This window comes from Lepidochelys kempii, chromosome 2 (assembly GCF_965140265.1).
Source record: "Lepidochelys kempii isolate rLepKem1 chromosome 2, rLepKem1.hap2, whole genome shotgun sequence".
In the NCBI taxonomy this organism is placed as follows: domain Eukaryota; kingdom Metazoa; phylum Chordata; order Testudines; family Cheloniidae; genus Lepidochelys; species Lepidochelys kempii.
Window position 1 is genome coordinate 94,622,861 of NC_133257.1, and position 17,982 is coordinate 94,640,842.

The window sequence follows — 17,982 nt, forward strand, 5'->3', positions numbered from 1 at the left end:
GTTGGCAGTGACATTTTTTATCAGACTAGGAGGAGTGAGGTTGTGTGTGTATGTATGTATGTGTAACAGGAAGCAAACAGGTTTCAGAGTAACAGCCGTGTTAGTCTGTATTCACAAAAAGAAAAGGAGTACTTGTGGCTCCTTAGAGACTAACCAATTTATTTGAGCATGAGCTTTCGTGAGCTACAGCTCACTTCATCGGATGCATACCGTGGAAACTGCAGAAAGTCTGCTGCAGTTTCCACGGTATGCATCCGATGAAGTGAGCTGTAGCTCACGAAAGCTCATGCTCAAAGAAATTGGTTAGTCTCTAAGGTGCCACAAGTACTCCTTTTCTTTTAGGAAGCAAACAAAAGAACAGTGTTGGGCTAAAAGCATTAATTAAAATGAGAAACAAAGAAAATGTTACAGATGGAATCCTGGCCTGACTGAAGTCAATGGCAAAATTCCCACTGACTATTATAGGGCCAGGCTTTCACGCTGCGTATTGGGCTGGAGGGAGTGGAAAGTGTTTCAAAGATAGAAGCGTGATTTAAATGGCAAACACTGTATTTGGAATTATAGGAAGATGCCTAAACTTAGTCTGAGTAGCTTGGCTTTTATGAGTACCGAGCACCCAGCAGCTCCTGTTAACTTCAGTGGGAGATGCTGGTTTCTCAGCCTTTTTGAAAATCAGGCCACACATTTAGGGGCCAGAGCATATCTGTAAGCATCCGTTTTTGAAAATATTGACCTAAATAATTATACTATGTGTTGAATCAGGCATTGAAATGTGAACATTGCTGGGAGAAATGCATTAAAGTGGACGATCAGTGAAAAGAATTCCTCGAAAACCTAAAAGACAAAAAGAGTCAATGAGTATTTCCCCCCCCCACAATAAGCTCACTTGTAAATAAAATTTAAATGGAAAAAAAATCAGATCACTTACTTGATTAGCTGAGCCAGGTTGTGACTGTGTGTTCTCCCACCTCATTTCCTAGTGGAGATGAGCAGGAAGGAAGTATTGAATGGTAATGCTAAAAGCTAAAAATATAAAAGAACTGTATATAAATTGAAAGGCTAATCAATAAAATCACACTTATCAGACAAAACTGGAGAGGTGAGTTAAATCCTTTACCTTCCATGCTTACGAACTGGAGAGAGTTGTGAATTCTGTAGTCAAAAGAAAATTCTGAAGCTCAGTATAAAAGGGGGGTGGTATGCTGAACTATTCAGGACAGATGGTGCTTTCTGTTATCTCTTGCTGGTAACTACTTAGAGCTGGTAGCGAACCACACCTCTGGGCATCCAAAGAAATAGCAAATTAGAGTCAACGTTGTCCCATGTTTCAGTCAGCTGTCACCATCAGAAGTACTTGATGGAGATGTATACTTCAATTGACAGAACTTGGAGGCAGACAACATTTTGGCCCCTAATGACCTTCCTTTTGTGAATGAACAAATCACCTTCAAGTCAGTCTGGTGGCTCAAGTTTTCTTGTTCTGTTTGAATTATTAGAGTGCTATTATTTCTGGTTTGGATTGTGTACTCCAGGGATCAGCAACCTTTGGCACGTGGCCCGTCAGGGTAAGGACCCTGGTGTGCTAGGCCGGTTTGTTTACCTGCTGCGTCTGCAGGTTCGGCCTATCATCGCTCAATGTGGGCTGCGGGAAGCAACGCAGACCGAGGGATGTGCTGGCCGCCACTTCCTGCATCCCCCTTTGGCCTAGAGCAGTGAACTGCAGCCAGTGGGACCGCGATTGGCCAAGCCTGTGGACACGGAAGGTAAATAAACCGGCCCAGCCCGCTAGGGGGCTTACCCTGGCAGGCCATGTGCCAAAGGTTGCCGATCCCTGGTGTACTCTATATAGGCAGATTAGCACCTACCAAAAGACAGAAAATATTTGGCTTGATTCACTGTTGCATTGGAACTCCACACAGTGCATGATGGAAGAAGGGTCATTAGGCATCTGGTTCTGGCTCTGAGAATCTCAAGGTCAGACCTGGCACAAGTAGACATACCATATGTTGTGCCACTGATGTATGCTCCTTAATGCAACTTACATCAGTGGAGGATTGCCGTGGAACTCATCCCTGTGCCCCTCAGCCCCCTATACTGAGAAATGGTTGGGGATGGAGGCATGACTATGGTGCAGATGCCAGGACACTTACTGGATTTGAAGCTGGATTTATGCCATCTGGTTGGTGCAAAGGGACTGTAACCATACATGGCCCATATGGGATGAAATCCAGGTTCCACTGTTATCAATGGTAGTTTTGCCATTGGGGTCAATGGAGCCAGAATTCCACCCATAGTTTCTTTGTTTTTCAAGAAAATATTGCTTTGTCCACAGGATAGACATGATGATTATTATTCAGGTGTTAAATGTTATTTATTGATAAAGTAAATCATCTTCAAGGATATCCAAACCAATGTGAAACACCTTTAATACCTCTGGATATCATCTTATTAAATGGTGACCTTATAATCATTAAAGAGCTGGAGAATAAATGTAGCAAAATGAGAAGGGCTCCCTCTTCTTACAATACATATCTTAATATTTCTTGACATTGAAAGCCTTGGCATTTCTTCTGGTTCAGGAGACATTCATTCAATTGTAATGTGTGGGTCTCTCCCTTTTTAGTGTTTAGCTAAACAGAAAAGTCACAATCCTAGACTGAAGTCATCCTGCAATGTTTCCATAGACCTATTCAAGATATGACAAAAATATGCCAGAGATGCTTTCCATTACACCATATCACCCGCCAGCTGTCCAATAAAGTGAAAAAGAAGATACATTTGTGTTAAAAACCTCATAGATAAACCAAGAATTCAAACAAGACTATCAGTTCACAAATATAAAATGAGGGTTGCAGTAACTATTGCCACCAACTTTACTATATTAAGCTCACTATTGCATCTACTATTCTGATATATACATGGGGAATGCTTTCTTATGGGGAATCTATTGGATTAACATATAGCTAAAGGTTGTCTTTTTCACCAGAGACAAGAAGCTGGTCCAATAAAAGATGTTACCTCACACACCTTGTCTTACACATATTTCTAAATAGTCATAATAAAAAACAAATGTATATGACACAATGTCTAAACCACATGCTAGTTATTAAAAAATACATGGCAATAAGTAGTTCATCCATTGATATCCTCCTATTTTGTTGACCTTTTCTCTTCCTATGGATGATGTGATTAATTTTAACTGAGAAGAAACACATTTTGCCACATCCAGTTCCAAATTAGCAAGCAAGCATTTTCCGTAATGTTGTCCCAAAGATAGGGCAGCTGGATAACTGAAAGCACAAACAGAGGCAATTTGCATTTGACTTTCAGACAAAACTGACAGGTGAAATCTATATAAAGGATAATGCCCAGACTTAACTGTCACTGTAGAGAACTCTAGCTGATTTAGGCCCCACATTAACCATTAATTTGAAATACAGGTTTCCTACTGGTGTTAAATTAGACCCTGGCTAATTTTACACTAGTCAAAAATCTGGTGTGAAATTAACCAGGGTCTAATATAACATAAGATCTTGCACCAGGGGAGCAATTCATATGCTTCAGTATAACTTGAAAGTGTTAGAGTCTTCATCTCATTACAATTTCTTTTCTTTTCTTTTTTTTTTTTAATAAGGTCATCTTTTATGAAAGAGCACAAGACCTTGGAGCTCAAAAACATCCTGCTTCCACTGAACTCATCATTTTAATAATGCTCCTTAATGTAACAAGAAACAGCAATATAATGAGAAATTAGCATGTATTCTCCATTTTAAAAAAAGGATGTTCAGATGATAATTACACTAAGTGCATGCAGGATACAAAACATAGTGTTCCTTAAATTCTTACTCACTTGTTTCTGTGGCTGTAACAGTTATGTTGTGCCAAGCAGCTGTCTCTCGGTCCAGAAGCTTAGTTATAATGATTGTTCCACTGTGTGCATTGATGCTGAACAATCTCTTTAAATACGTGCTGTGGACAATAGAATACCTGCACCAAAAGAGTAAAGAGGTTGCCTAATACTGAAATGTTCCATCTTGCAGCTTGGACGTATAAAGCTATTGTCAGTCGAGAAAACAGAGCTGTGCATATATACATATAAATGTGTGCAGCAGCAGCTCAGAAATTATGAAAAATGTACACTTATAAACATTTAAAATTCACTGCTGCCAAGATCAAAGCTCTTCTTTTCATAAAACTAAATATGCGTCAGATCTATATTAATGTGAACTGAATCTAAAATGCATTATTCATTCTTATTTCTCAGTCGGTCTCACAGCAGGTGAATGACTTGGTTGAAAAGAAACAGCAAAAATGCCTTGTGAAATGAATAACACTGGAAACTAAGTAGAGGTATAATGGTAAATCTATTTTATTGTTGCTGACATGTTATGATGTCGAAGGAATGAGCATTAGGGAAAAAGAGAGGCATCTGGCTATCTGTAATGAGGTGTCTGCTAACCCCAGGTACAAAATCCAAAAGTGAAAAATGACTGCAATGAGCCCAACTTGAAGCTCTATTGCAACAGCCATCATTTGAAAAGCTCTGTGTGCCATGTTCATATGCAAACATACAAAATGCAGGTGGAATGATAGTTACATTCTTATCATTGGCCACATATGAGTGACTATAAAAAGGCAGAGAGTGAAGTCAAATACATAAATTAAAATGTCAGAGATTTTTAAATGATTGGATTTTTTTTAAAAAGATAAAACTAAATGTGTGGCTTTATTCATAAGGTACAGTAGGTGGCTATTTCTTGGAAGTGAAATTTGCGCATACTCAGAAAGTCTGCATTGGTCCTGTGCAGAATACCCATACTTAACAATTCCCTCTTCTTCTTCAGCTTTCATTTTGCTTGATAAAGTCTTTATATAACAAATTGACACTTAAGACTCTTCTCTGATAGCCCTTATTAAATGCCAGTGGTTGGATGACTCTCTAACTTTTAATTTATAGTTACCATGCATCCTGTGTGAAAATCAGCAAGATACTAAATCCAAGAACTACCATACTAGCTTGTAGTCTGTTCACTTTAGTTTAGCAAGAGACTTGTCAATGTCTCCTTTATAAACTGCTATTTCAGGGATTTATAACTCAGCTTCAAACATATTTCATTTATGAGAATATCTTCTCATATTCCCTCCCCACGCAATCTTTTCTTGTTGTTGTTTCTGTTTTTTTTTCTGATTTCAGACATTTGTTTGTTTTAAATAAACTTCATTTATTATAACATATATTGCTGTTTGCAAACTAGTGTCCATAATGGCAATCAGGCCTGGGTTTGTTTTGTTTTGTTTTTGTATTATAAGAAAACACTGACAGCTGAGTTGTTGTTAAATAATTGGCTGCATATGCATATACTTTCCCAAAAACATACATATATATGTCTTAAAATCATAGTTGATGCACACTGTAAAATGAAATGTTCCATCTTAAAGGAAGTCTATGGTGCAACAACCCTGCTTAAACATTGCTGGTTTGGGGCAATCGACACACATTTACATCACAGCAACCCCTAGAGTAATATTTTATTTTGAAAAAATATACTATACAAATGTTATAAATATTCACAGTATTTACATGTTTTGGTACAGATGCTATAATTCTCTGAGAAAAAAACACCAAGTGTTTTGAAAAATTCTGTACATATATTTGTACTTTTTTTAACTTAATTTTACCCCAGACTAAGTCTTAAAATAATATAATAGGAAACTAGTATTATAAAAGACAAAAATATTAGAAATCTATAGTATATTGAAGCATAAATAATAATAGAATATATCATCTACTAAGAACTTGATAATGTAGTCCACACTAGTGTATTATTTTGCACCAAACTAGTTTATACTGTACCTTAGGTTGTCTAAATTAAGTGATGTTCAATTATATCAACTGACTCTACAAGCTATTTTAATTATAAATCAAATGCTAAAGATTAATCAGCTGTGCCCTGCCTTAAGATACATTAAAACTATATTGTGAAATACATAGTTTGTAGAATTGTTCAGTATAAAATTTCACTATTGGGGCAAATACCAGTCATAGAAGGCTGAAAGAGAAGGAAACTGGTACAATTATGTTACACAGAGCTAGCTGGCTAGATCCTGGCTGTTGGAGTGGACACTGTTCCTACCCAAGTCTAAAACATAACACAGCACTACAATATTTCCCTCTGCCCCTCTGTAAAGGAGATTTTGGGGAGCAGGCTGGAGTAGGGATAGGGGCATAGCCAGTGGATCAGCAATTATTCAGAACACCCTGACATCTGTGCTACTGCAGGCCTGAGGTTTTAGCTGTGAACATGGCACCACAGTTCTGCTGTTGCCCCATATCCTCTACAGGGCCACTATTTGATCTATTTTTCCATCCACTGGCTACTATGAAGAATTGATTTACAACACCCATTTATTCAGGCTTTGTACAGGGGTCAGGATTAAGCCCAGAGGGAGGAAATGACATTTTACTATTCCAGACTATTTGGCTTAAGGATATCCAGGCTATCATAACGTAGGTGAACTTTAGTTCAGTCGTGAAGCACAGACCTGTGTAATGGAAAAGAGTCCCCTGGGAATTTTTCTCACTTGAATAGTCTTGGGGCCCCTTTGATATCTCAGCCCTGTTTTTTAAATCATTTCTTCCTAGCATACCTATTTACATTGTACGGTGTGTACCTGATGGGACTGTTGGCATTGTCTGGATCTCTGGCAGTGATAGCACCAACCAAGGAACCATTTGTGGCCCCTTCAGCGATTTCCATCACATAGTTCTGTGAGGTGAAAACTGGAGGCTCATCAGCATCTTCCACACTGATCTTGATAATGGTTGTGTCTTCAAAGGGCCCTTCCTTCATAAAACGGCCATCCATTTGCCTGTTGACTGCTTTTGTTCTAACACTGTATCTCCTTTTGCTCTCATAATCCACTCTCTGTCGACAAACAAAGTGGGAAGTGGAATATTCCTTCTTCTTTTTTTTTTTTAGAATTTTAAAATTAATAATACATTAATGACTGATGTAAGATTAAAGACAAGAAACAGTGGTACACTTCTTTTGGGAATGTTTTAAAAGCAGTTACACACACACACATATACACACACTGCAATAACAGTTTAATTATTAATCTGTCTTACTTTAGTTTGCTTTCACTATTAAAGATTGATTTCCTTGGCTTGCTCTGATGTTATGATTTAATAGTATTGTAATGGATAGCTTCCTTTACTTCGTCACTTATGTCTAATGTAGGTTTTATGTTCTTAATGCCTGTAGAGTTAACACTATACAATACATCATATGAATTTTCATGTAGAATAAGGGGAATTAATTAATTTTCAGATGCTCAGACTGAGTTTATTAAAGTTTAGTCTTCAGAAAAAATAACTCTGCCTCCCCTTTAAAAAAACAAATGAAGAATAACTCTCTGACCATACTGTCTGTCCTACTATCTGTTTAGTCAGGGTTAGTAATACAAACTATAACAGGAAATATTAGCGAAATAGCTTCCTTTCCTTGTAACTGTTCCAAATGGGCAAAAGACAGCAACATAAAATTCTTTAGTCTCCCATACTTCACAGAAGTGCTGACATTGTCTGAGTAAATACCTTGTGCTCTCTAGCTCCATCACAGAATATTTTTTGGCTTTTCATACCATGAGAACACAGGTAACCAACTCAGTGAACTTACTTTCTGTCTTTTCCCTCCCCTTCAAGGTTTAAAATGAAAACTTGTCATCAGTTCAATTCTAGTAGCTAACTCTTTTTCTCCCTATGTGATGCTAAAGTAAGTCCCATATACAACTGAAGCTTCCTGAGTATGTTTCAGTGAAGAAATCATAACACTTTTCACTAATACACAGAAGTACCTTCCATCTCAAGATCTTAACATTCTTTACTAACAGTGAGTTATGCCTCAGAACACTCCTCTCCAATTATTCTTTCCATTTTACAGGTGAGGAAACAAGGCACAGAGAGATGAAGACATTTTCCCACAATCACATAAAGAGACAATTACAAAGCTGGGAATAAAACCCAGATATCCAGACCCCAACTGCTTGAGCCACAAACCAAAAATATCATTCTACTTTCTAAGCTAGTGAGGTTGTTTTTCCCCACATCTTTCCAGATCCTACTTTCAGTCAGATTATTAGTGCTTAAAGAAGCCAGATAGAAAAACATGGAGACAACAACATGCAGTGTTGTTGTTTTAGTAGTAGTAGTTATTATTTTATTATTTTAAAAGATTATGATATGTGTCATTTTAGTGAGTTTTTTAATGCCTCACCTCTTTTAATATAACAATTCCTTCTTGGGTCTCATTGTTAGTAATGATGTCAAAAACAAGTGACTCATCTCCTTCGATGACATAATTCATGGCTGCATTCTCCCCTATGTCGCTGTCTTCTGCCATGATTTTGCCTATGGTAGAGCCCGCTGGTGCTGCCTCAGAGATATTCATGTAGTAGAACTCTTAAAGAAACAGCCAAGTACCTTTAGATTAAATATTGTCAACTTTGTCAACAGTAACAGTTGAAAGCAGTGGTGTGCAACCTGTGGCCTGGGGAATAGTAGTGGCCGTTGAAACACTCACCTGAGGCCATGGGGGGGTGACTATTTAAGAAAAAAATGTTTGCCTGAATATAAATTGAAAATATGTCTCCTGAGCTGGGTAATGTGAGTTTCAAAGGGAAGTGTTTGAATCAGCATCATTCCCATGAGGAAGCACTAGGGGGCAGCAACTCCATAACTGCATCACAACTGCTCCCCTGCAGCCTGGGAAACCACTCTGAGGTGAGCTGGGAGCAGATTCTGTCATATTCCTACTAGAGCTGCTCAGCAGTGACCCTGTTGCTAGCCTGCTACTTTGCAGGAATAGGGATCGAGTAAGTCCCTGCAGCTGCAGCTGCTCAGCACTCCTGACACCCTAACAAGCCAGCTGGGATGCCTGATGAACTGCCTTGCCTGATTCGTTGAGGAAGCCAACAGGCTGGTTCTTAAACTCAGCAGCAGTGGTAGCTCACTGGTTGCTCAACGCCCACACTCTCTCTGCCTCCCTGTGCTTGTCTCTCGCCAAGCCCTGCTCCTCTTTTGCTCCTCCACAGCTCCAGTCCAGATCCTACCCTGCACCAAGCATTGTTCCCCTCCTGTCCTCCTGCTCCTAGCAAGCCAGTTCTGACCTTTGGCTCTGCTTGCTGGTTCTGGCATTTGGACTCCGACCACTAGCCCTGACTCCCACTCCAACCACTAGGCCTAACTGCCTACAGCTCAGTTTCCTGGCCAAGCGAAGGGAGGAGAGAGAAGATTAAGGTTCTACACTTCCTGTTTTCTTGCTAGATTGTGGGATCCATAGGGAGGACAGCATAGCAGCTCAGTTGCCTATGCCTGAGCAGAGGGAAATAGAATATTGATTGTGGCCCTGTGGCCTTTTTAAACTGCTGGATGAAATCTTAGCTCAGTTGAAATCCATGGCAAAGCTCACATTAACTTCAGTGAGACTAGGAATCCAGCTGTTAAGTTTAATTCTAATGCTGAAAAGTTGGACCCAACTGGTTTACAGTATTTGAATGGTGTGCACTTGCAACATCATTATTATTTACTGTAGGTTTCTGAATAAAAAGTATCTAAGTCCAAATTATTTCCCACCACTTCATTCTGTAACCACCTTTGTTTCCCACACTTTTACAATTAACCTTTATTTCAGATCAGTGACCACAGGGTGCAGAAAACTAGTGGTGTGAAAGCTCCTCTCTACATATGCACACTCTGGGAAGACTGCCATTAAAATATAGATCTCTGTATTAATCTAGCATAGTGTGCTTCTTTCTCCTGAATGCAGCTGCATGCTAGATAGCAGTGGCGATGCATAGCTTCCCTACTAGTTCAGTTTGTATTTATTGTTTAAGTAGTCAGTCCTGAAAGAAAGAATTTTTATCCTCAGATAAACATAATTTTACTGTTGTCAATATATTAACAGTAATAAAGAAAAAATATGCCCTAAATCCCAAGAGAAAAAAACTCCTTTTTTGTATTTAACTTCCCTAAAGGTATCTTTTTTATCTCAAAACTATAACAAAACATAGCACTGGCTTGAGCTCTCAAGATATTTAGTCCAGGTTATTTTTTTTATGGAAAAGTTATTGGTTTATCAATCTTTTATTTGACTATATGAGACAAAAGGCAAAATGTAGATCTGATCTAAATGGGTATACCACTGAACTCACTGACATTGCACTAGGACTAAATTTTCCCCACCGTTTCTTGTGTAATAATAAAACTTCTTGGCATTTACTCACTTTGTTGAAATTTGGGTTTGTTGTCATTGATGTCAGAGAGGTTGATGGTTACAGTTGCTGTTCCTGAAAATCCACCCATTTGCCCAACCATATCTTTGGCTTGGATAATGACAAAATATTGCTCCTTAGTTTCTCTGTCCATTTGGGAAGAAATTCTAATGACACCTGGAAGATACAGTTAGCTAAGCACATTATTTACAATATCTGACCGGACATTAAGAGTACAAAAAGAAGCACCAGATTTGGTAGCACTAAGAGCTCTCACAATTCATAACATCTGCAGGCTGAGCTTATTCTTCCATTCCCACACTCCCACCCATGTGCCACCGTCCCATCATACTTTATTGCAGGGGTTCCCTGCACCCTCCATCCCTTCCCTCATGCCAAGGGCTCTGGGTGATGCCTTTCCACCATGCAAGAGTTTCCTATTCCCCTATGCCAGGGCTCTGTATGCATCCCCATTCCCCCATGCTAGGGATTCTATGTGCCCCCTCCCCATTTGCCCTTCCCCCACACAATGTCCCCCATTCTCTGCTCATGCCATTTTAAATTTTATTGGGAGGATGGACAGAAATGGGATATTGTTATGCTCAAAGGCATTAATTGGTGCCATCAACCAGTGGTTTAATCATTATACAGTTGCAGAGGTACTTGAAGCTGGGTTAAACAGAGTAAAGGGGGCTACACATGTCCCTCGTGGTCCCCCAAACCAATAGGGTTCTGCTCATTGGTTCATAGAATATTCCCTGAAGTTTTGGAATTGATCAGATTCTGTGTTGAAAAGCTGTTGTGTTACATACAAATAGACAGACAGACAAACAGACAAATGCCATCAAGTTTTAAGTAGATGGCCACAGCCAACAATATACATACTAATTAGTTCATAGCACATGTGGCCTTGTGCTGGAAGTTAGGGCTTCTTGTTTTATATATCTTGGGTATCCCACTGTCTCACTTTCACCTTTTAGCAAGTCTTTTAACTTTCTGTGCTTCCGCTTACTCATCTCTGAAATGAGAATAATAATATTCCCTACTTCAGAGAAGTATTGAGGCATAAATAAATTATGCTGATTAAATTTTGTTTGAGGTGTTAAGCATAAAATCTTATAGACTTGGGAGTATTATTATTATATGTCCTGGAATTTAATGTTTGCATCGTGACTATTATTTGAACCAGTTTTATATATGTCTTAAAAATAGAGAGATATCTGAAATGTCTCGCAGGCTGAAATTTTCTTAGATTTATGTGAAATGTATTCCATTTTATTTAATGAAGTGACTATGGGCGCCATCCAAAAACAACTGAAGTAAATATGACTCATTCTATTGACTTAAATGGTCTCCAGATTGGGCCCTAAGGACTTGATCCTGTATTAGTCAAGTCAATGGGAGTTTTTCCATTGACTTGAGCAGGAGCAGGATCAAGCCATAAATCAGGAGACATTCAGATACTACAGTTGTGGGTGCTACAGGTAGGTAGATTGTCTGATCTGAGGAAATTATATTTGTGCTGTCTTGAGAAAATAAGATTACAATCTATTGTAATTTTTATCTGACACACAGCTATTTTAGGAGAGTTCATGAATTAAGCTTGGGTTATAGGAAGATCTAACAATACCTGTCTTTGGCTCCACAGAGAAGTAGGGCTGTCCTTGCAAAATACTGTAAAGCAACCGGGCACTATTGCCATAAGCAGGATCATCTCCATCTGTAGCTGTAACCTGTATCACCGAAGTACCTGAAAAGAAAAGAAGTGAACTAAGAAATTTCTTATATATATATATATACATTTGTTTAAAATGAAATGACTGTTTGCCGTATAAATAACATATAAATCTCTCATGGCATATCTATAGCTTTTAACCAGTGTCTGATTCTCTCTTCTTGTCTCATCTTTGTCTACATCTTTTTTTTTTACCCATTTAATATAAAACAATTCATACTGTATGGAACCCACCCTAGATATTCAGTACTGGCCAACTACCACCCAGTGTCAGACGTCTCATTCCTGAGCAAGCTCATAGAGAAGCTAGCAAAAGGCCAACTAAATGCTCATCTAACTAAAGCTAACATTCTAAACCATGCATAATCTGGATTCAGGTGAGGACTTGGAACTGAAACTGCCTTAATGGTACTGATGGTTGATCTTCTGCTGTCAATGGATAGAGGACAGACAACCATTATCATCCTCCTGGACCGCTCTGCAAGATTCAACACTGTTTACCACAAGATTCTGCTGTCTTACCTGAGAGAGATGCAAGGGTTCAGGGTAATGCACTAAGATGGTTTGAGTCCTTCCTGGAGGGATGCACATAATGAGTAATGATGGGAAACTGCACCTCCACCACTAGACCTGTTACTTGTACAGTCCCAGAAGGATCAATTCTTTCTCTGGTTATTTTCAGGATTTATACACAAACACTAGGTGAACTAGTCAAATCAAAACTTAAATGACAGCAATATGCTGATGATACACAGCTGTACCTATCCTTCAACACATCTGACCATATCACAACCACCACCAAAAAGGCCCAATGTTTGGATGAGATCAGCTCTTTGATGAAGAAAAGCTGGCTGAAGCTGAGGCTGATCAAGACGGAGGTGATGCTGGTGGGCAGAGGACAAGATTTCAACGAGTTTGCAACCACAGTGTACCCACAATTGGTCAATTCAGTCCGTAAAGGAGTACTCTTATATTCCTTTCTGAGGTTGACCTCTCACATATCAGCATCTACAAATAAGATTTTCTACCATCTCCATCTTGCTTGGAAACACCATTCCATCTTGGTGCATGAAGACCTGGCCTTTGTCACCGCTCCACTGGATTACAGCTTCAAATACAGTTTCAATGAAGACACACAAATGAGGGTCATTCTTGTCAGTTGCCAGCTTGTGCAGATCAAGGAGTGACTGGTTCACATTCTTTTCCAGGTGCAAGGCACACTCCATTGCTGTCAACCCTGGTCATGAATCCTTCAGCACTTAGGAAACTCCAAGTAGTTCAGAATGTTGTAGCACATCTCCTCAGCAACAAAGGCTGCTACAAATACATCAAACCCACCTTCCACTCTCTATAGGCTTCCCACATAATTTAAAAACAAGTTAAAGGTCTTTGGTCCTTATCTTCAAAGCACTCCATGGCCTAGGCCCAGGGTGTCTAAAAAAAACATCTGAAGCTCTGGGACAAAGACTGTGGTTGACAACTATGTTCCTGTGACACAGCTGGACTCTCAAAATTAAGAGTAAATCTTGTCTGTGCAGGAGACAAAATCTCCAGAAACTGTCTAAGGCTGTGGAATTAACTCCTCCAGGAAGTAGGGACTATTACAAACCACTTCACATTTTTGCTCCAGTGCAAGGCTCATTTCTTTGATCTTGCCTTCTAACAGAACTACATAGCAGCAGTATGTGTGTATATATATATATATATAAGGTACACACTGCCAAAACAAGACACTCTACTGGAGAGCAAATGAGAAAACAAACCTGTGATAGATATGTAGTCATGCTGCTTAATGCAGTACTGGAAGGTGCTCAGGTACTATGGTGATGAGTGTGGTATAAAAACCTATATAACTTAGAATAGAATAGTACACTGTACCTTACTTCTAACTAGGGTGACCAGACAGCAAGTGTGAAAAATCGGGATGGGGGTGGGGGTTAATAGGAGTCTATATGAGAAAAAGACCCCAAAATCGGGACTGTCCCTATAAAATTGGGATATCTGGTGACCCTACTTCTAACCATTTCATGTACCCAGCTATGTCATCCTGCAGTTCAGAGAGAGAATGGAAGAGTGTATATTCCAAAAATAGGCTCAATAGAAGGCTTAATATTTCTTCTCTTCTTCAGCCTCTGTTCTGGTTCCATTCTCCTTTTCTATTTATATTAAAAAGAAAGATTAACTTGCGCCTTTCCAGTGGGATTTTTATCTCTATATTGGCAAATACTGTATATTGTCCTCAGTTTTTTTCTAATTTATGATATGTGAATGGGCTACTTTCAGATTTATTTTCCATTGGATATGTTTAAAGATGTTTTATTAAAGTGTTCCACATAAAAAACAAGCCAAAACAAAAGACGAATATTGTATGAACCTCTAATTTAAAACCTACAGAGGAGCTGATAGAAAAAAAAAAACTGTTAACAAGCAAAGCAGCCAGGAAATAGAACAAGACTCTGATAGCATTTTATATCCTTGAGGCCTTTAATGAGCCTTTCCTACTGCAAAAGAGATAGCAAAATCAATCTAGAGAACATGATTTCATCTCTAGTTGGGAGTCAGTCATGTCCTAGATCCAAAATTGACAACATCCCCATGGGCCATCCATGAGGATATCCTTGCAAAGAAATATTCCTCAGCATCATCATTTTATAAGAAAATGATTATGTTTATCTTATTTCTTACCTGATTTCTATATAAGAATACAAATAGCTACCTCACTTGAGGAAAAACAAGACCTAGAGCCACTTTCCATGACTTTCTAACATATGATCACATTATAACATCTTATCATAAGACAGTCTCTCCCATTGCATGTTTTCTCTGATAATTAAGTCAGCAACACCCAGAGGGTCTGGGGTCATGAGTGTAAAATACAGTATCCTCTCAACATATCTTGCTCTGAGTGGAGGCCACTCTCTGGATACTAAAATACTCTTTTAGAAACTTCTCAGACTAAAGAATCAGTAACTTGGCTACTCTGAAGCAAAATGCTGTTCCTTTGCTGTTGACTTCAAGAGCAGTTCTGTGTCTAGAGCAAGTACAGAATACCACCCGCAGAACATGCCTATAATATCAGTCTCAGAGTGAAACTAATCGGGGTGGGGGGTGGAGAGAAGAGAGATCCCCCCCCCACACACACACACTCTCATGGCCTTTAGGTGTATATGTGGCACTTTTTCAAGCGTATTATGCAGAATCAACTCAACCTATAGGCAGACTAAACAGCTGCCTAGGTCTGCAAATTTTGAGGCCTCAGATGGGCAGAAATGGTATAAATGGCAGTGGTGATGGCGTGGTATGAAGATGGTAGCGCTGCCCAGTGCAGGGGGTGGCTGGGGCTCTGAGCAGCCAGAAGTGGCCCTCTACTGCACTAGGGGGAAGTGCTCCTGCCCCTTTCCCAGGGGCTCCAATGAGCAGGAAGCTTCCCCCAAATAAGCTGTGCCTGCTGAGGAAGCACTCTTGCCCCTCCCCCCAGCCACTCCCCACCCCCCTAGCAAATAAGATCATGGGTACTACCAAGAGCAGCCCTGAGCTGTTCGGCACCTGTGTCTGAGATTGGGGCTGTGGCTACAAATGCAGTGACCCACCTGGCTCTATGTTGGTGCCAGCCTGCACCTGCTGCTCTGCACCCAGTCTCTGTGGATCTTGCTGCCCCAGCTGCTGCTGCCACCACTCTGGGCTCATGCTACTGCTGCTGGTGGGGCAGGCAGGGGAGGGAGGCTGGGGGTGTGGAGTATGGGGAGACAGGAAGGGGGTCCCATTGTGGTTGAACTGAGCAGCTCCAGGGACAGAGTTGCAAGGGCTAGATGTGGAGTGTGTCCTTGGCCCCAGGGGATGGAGGAGACCATGAAGCATTTCAGGGAACAGATGGGGAATGCTATAACGGTGCAAGCCAGAGGGGAGGTGCAGTCAAAATCAAGGGATGCATCAACCACACTTTTTCGACCCATTATCCCCCTCTGCCACTGATCAAACTAGTGATATATACATCTTTCTATTGCTGGTGAGAAATTTCAAAGATAAATTGACAGGTTAATCTTCAACAACCGCAAATATTTGAGGCTTTCAACTTCAGAAGCAACACCCTTCTCAAACATGACTGATGAGTAAGGGGTGTATATATATATATATACACTCAAGTACATAAATGTTAACTCAAAACAAACTGTGATCTAGAAACAGAAGGTCACCAGAGATCAGTCTCACTGAACCACTCCTGCATATGAAAATCACTGTTAAGCATGAAAATAATGCAGCCCTTTTGAAGTAACTGAGTATTAATATTGACAAAAGCTACCACTGTGGATAATCCAGTGGATACAGTGTATGATTAATGCCATCTCTGAAACAGGAACCAAAATATAAAAAGTAAAGCTCAGAAATGTGCTATTTTATGGGATTATATTTAATAGATCGGGGATATAGATACACAGAAAAAGAGATTGCTTATGTGACTGCAATATGATGATTACAGCCTATTGGATCTTATTCAGTTAAGGCCATGTTTTATTTTCTACTCATTTTATTAAAAAATGAATACTTGAAGCTGTGATTTGTAGTACTACCCATTTGGGCAGCTCCAGTCCAATCCCTCTGGTTCTGTGTTGGGTCTGCTGAGGTATAGAAGCAGGCAAGGAAGGGCTAAGGAGCATGGAGCTCATACAGGTGGGCTCTGCCAGGCCTAGGTGCAGGGTATAAAAGGAGAAGTAAGCAAGTGGTGGTAATCTGATAAAGAGAGGCCAGGCTCAAGGCAGGGGTAAATGCTCCTCTCCTTCTTGAACCTCAGATGGAGGAGAACTTCCATTTTAAAATGTGGAATATATTTTTGAAAGGGATGGGCTTTATTTTGGGATTGGCTTCTCACATCTCCCAAGAAATGAGATTTCACATCATAGATTAAATGTGGACTTGGTACTAGGCAGCCCAATAAGGAGAGATTCCTTTCCAATTTTGAATTGCTCACCTCAAGTGGAAGATGTTTCTGTATGGGTATTACCATACAAAAGCAAGAAGTTACCTCAGTGGAATAGTTCTTCATTAAACGTGTCAACATGAGCAGTTATGCCTGAATAATAAAAAGTTGCCACTGCTACTTAGCATCCCTGAAACAATAGTATAAACAATACTTTCAGCTTCCTCTTTGGAATTAAAAAATAAATCAGCAAATACAAATGTTGTACTTTATACTAATGGGCTCACACATTTTTAAGCAATTTTCTGAAGTTCCAGGAGTAAAATGACATAACTGATGGCCTAATTGGTATTGTTCAGAGTTATGATACCATTTATGGAAGTATCATTTACGCAGGAATGGAAGTTTGGAAAGGACAATGAACTTGACTTTAGTATGCCGAAGATGCAAGTTACTCAGACATACCCATCAGCTTTCACACACTTGTGTCTTTGAATACAATACAGTTAGATTACACAATACTGATAAAACAGTTCAGACCCAAATATGTGTTTTATGTGTTCAAACATAGATCTAGTTAATAAATCAATTTACACTTTCTTTATGATACTACTTTACCATCTAAGTTGGGTACACTGCTTTCCGGTATGTTCTCTTTAAAGATAAAATTGTTCTCTTTATTATTGGTGCCTCCTATGGTGCAAACATCAGAGTCGTTTACCTATTATAACATATTAGGTAGCTACAGGAGAGTCATATAGGAAATATCTTTTTGTTTTTCTAACTAGTCCCCAAATAGATTAAAAATATTACATATTGATATATCATTGAATCTGACTCCTACCCATTCTATAAGATGTACTGCATTTGTAGGAGTTTAATAGCGCTATGGGAAGCACTTTATGTAAAATCATACCAAATGCCTGAGGGAAAACCATAGTCTTGTACTCCCAAAAGAGTCCATTTACTGATACATGTTTCATTTACTATGACACTTGCATAACAAATCCTAATAAAATTTAAATCCCGCAGATGTGGGAGATCTTAGAAAGCATACTCT

General features: G+C 39.4%; 1 protein-coding gene across 11 annotated transcripts in view; it reads right to left on the reverse strand.

The window, feature by feature from the left end:
- Positions 1–17,982, reverse strand: part of LOC140906869 (cadherin-19-like) — a 169,266-nt gene that overhangs the window by 24,380 nt on the left and 126,904 nt on the right. For all 11 annotated transcript variants that reach the window (XM_073331700.1, XM_073331701.1, XM_073331697.1 and 8 more), the window contains 5 exons: positions 11,903–12,022; positions 10,285–10,449; positions 8,277–8,461; positions 6,673–6,926; positions 3,851–3,987 (listed from right to left, as the gene is read on the reverse strand). In XM_073331700.1, coding sequence (XP_073187801.1) covers positions 3,851–3,987; positions 6,673–6,926; positions 8,277–8,461; positions 10,285–10,449; positions 11,903–12,022 — 861 coding nt within the window. The remainder of the gene's footprint in view (positions 1–3,850; positions 3,988–6,672; positions 6,927–8,276; positions 8,462–10,284; positions 10,450–11,902; positions 12,023–17,982) is intronic.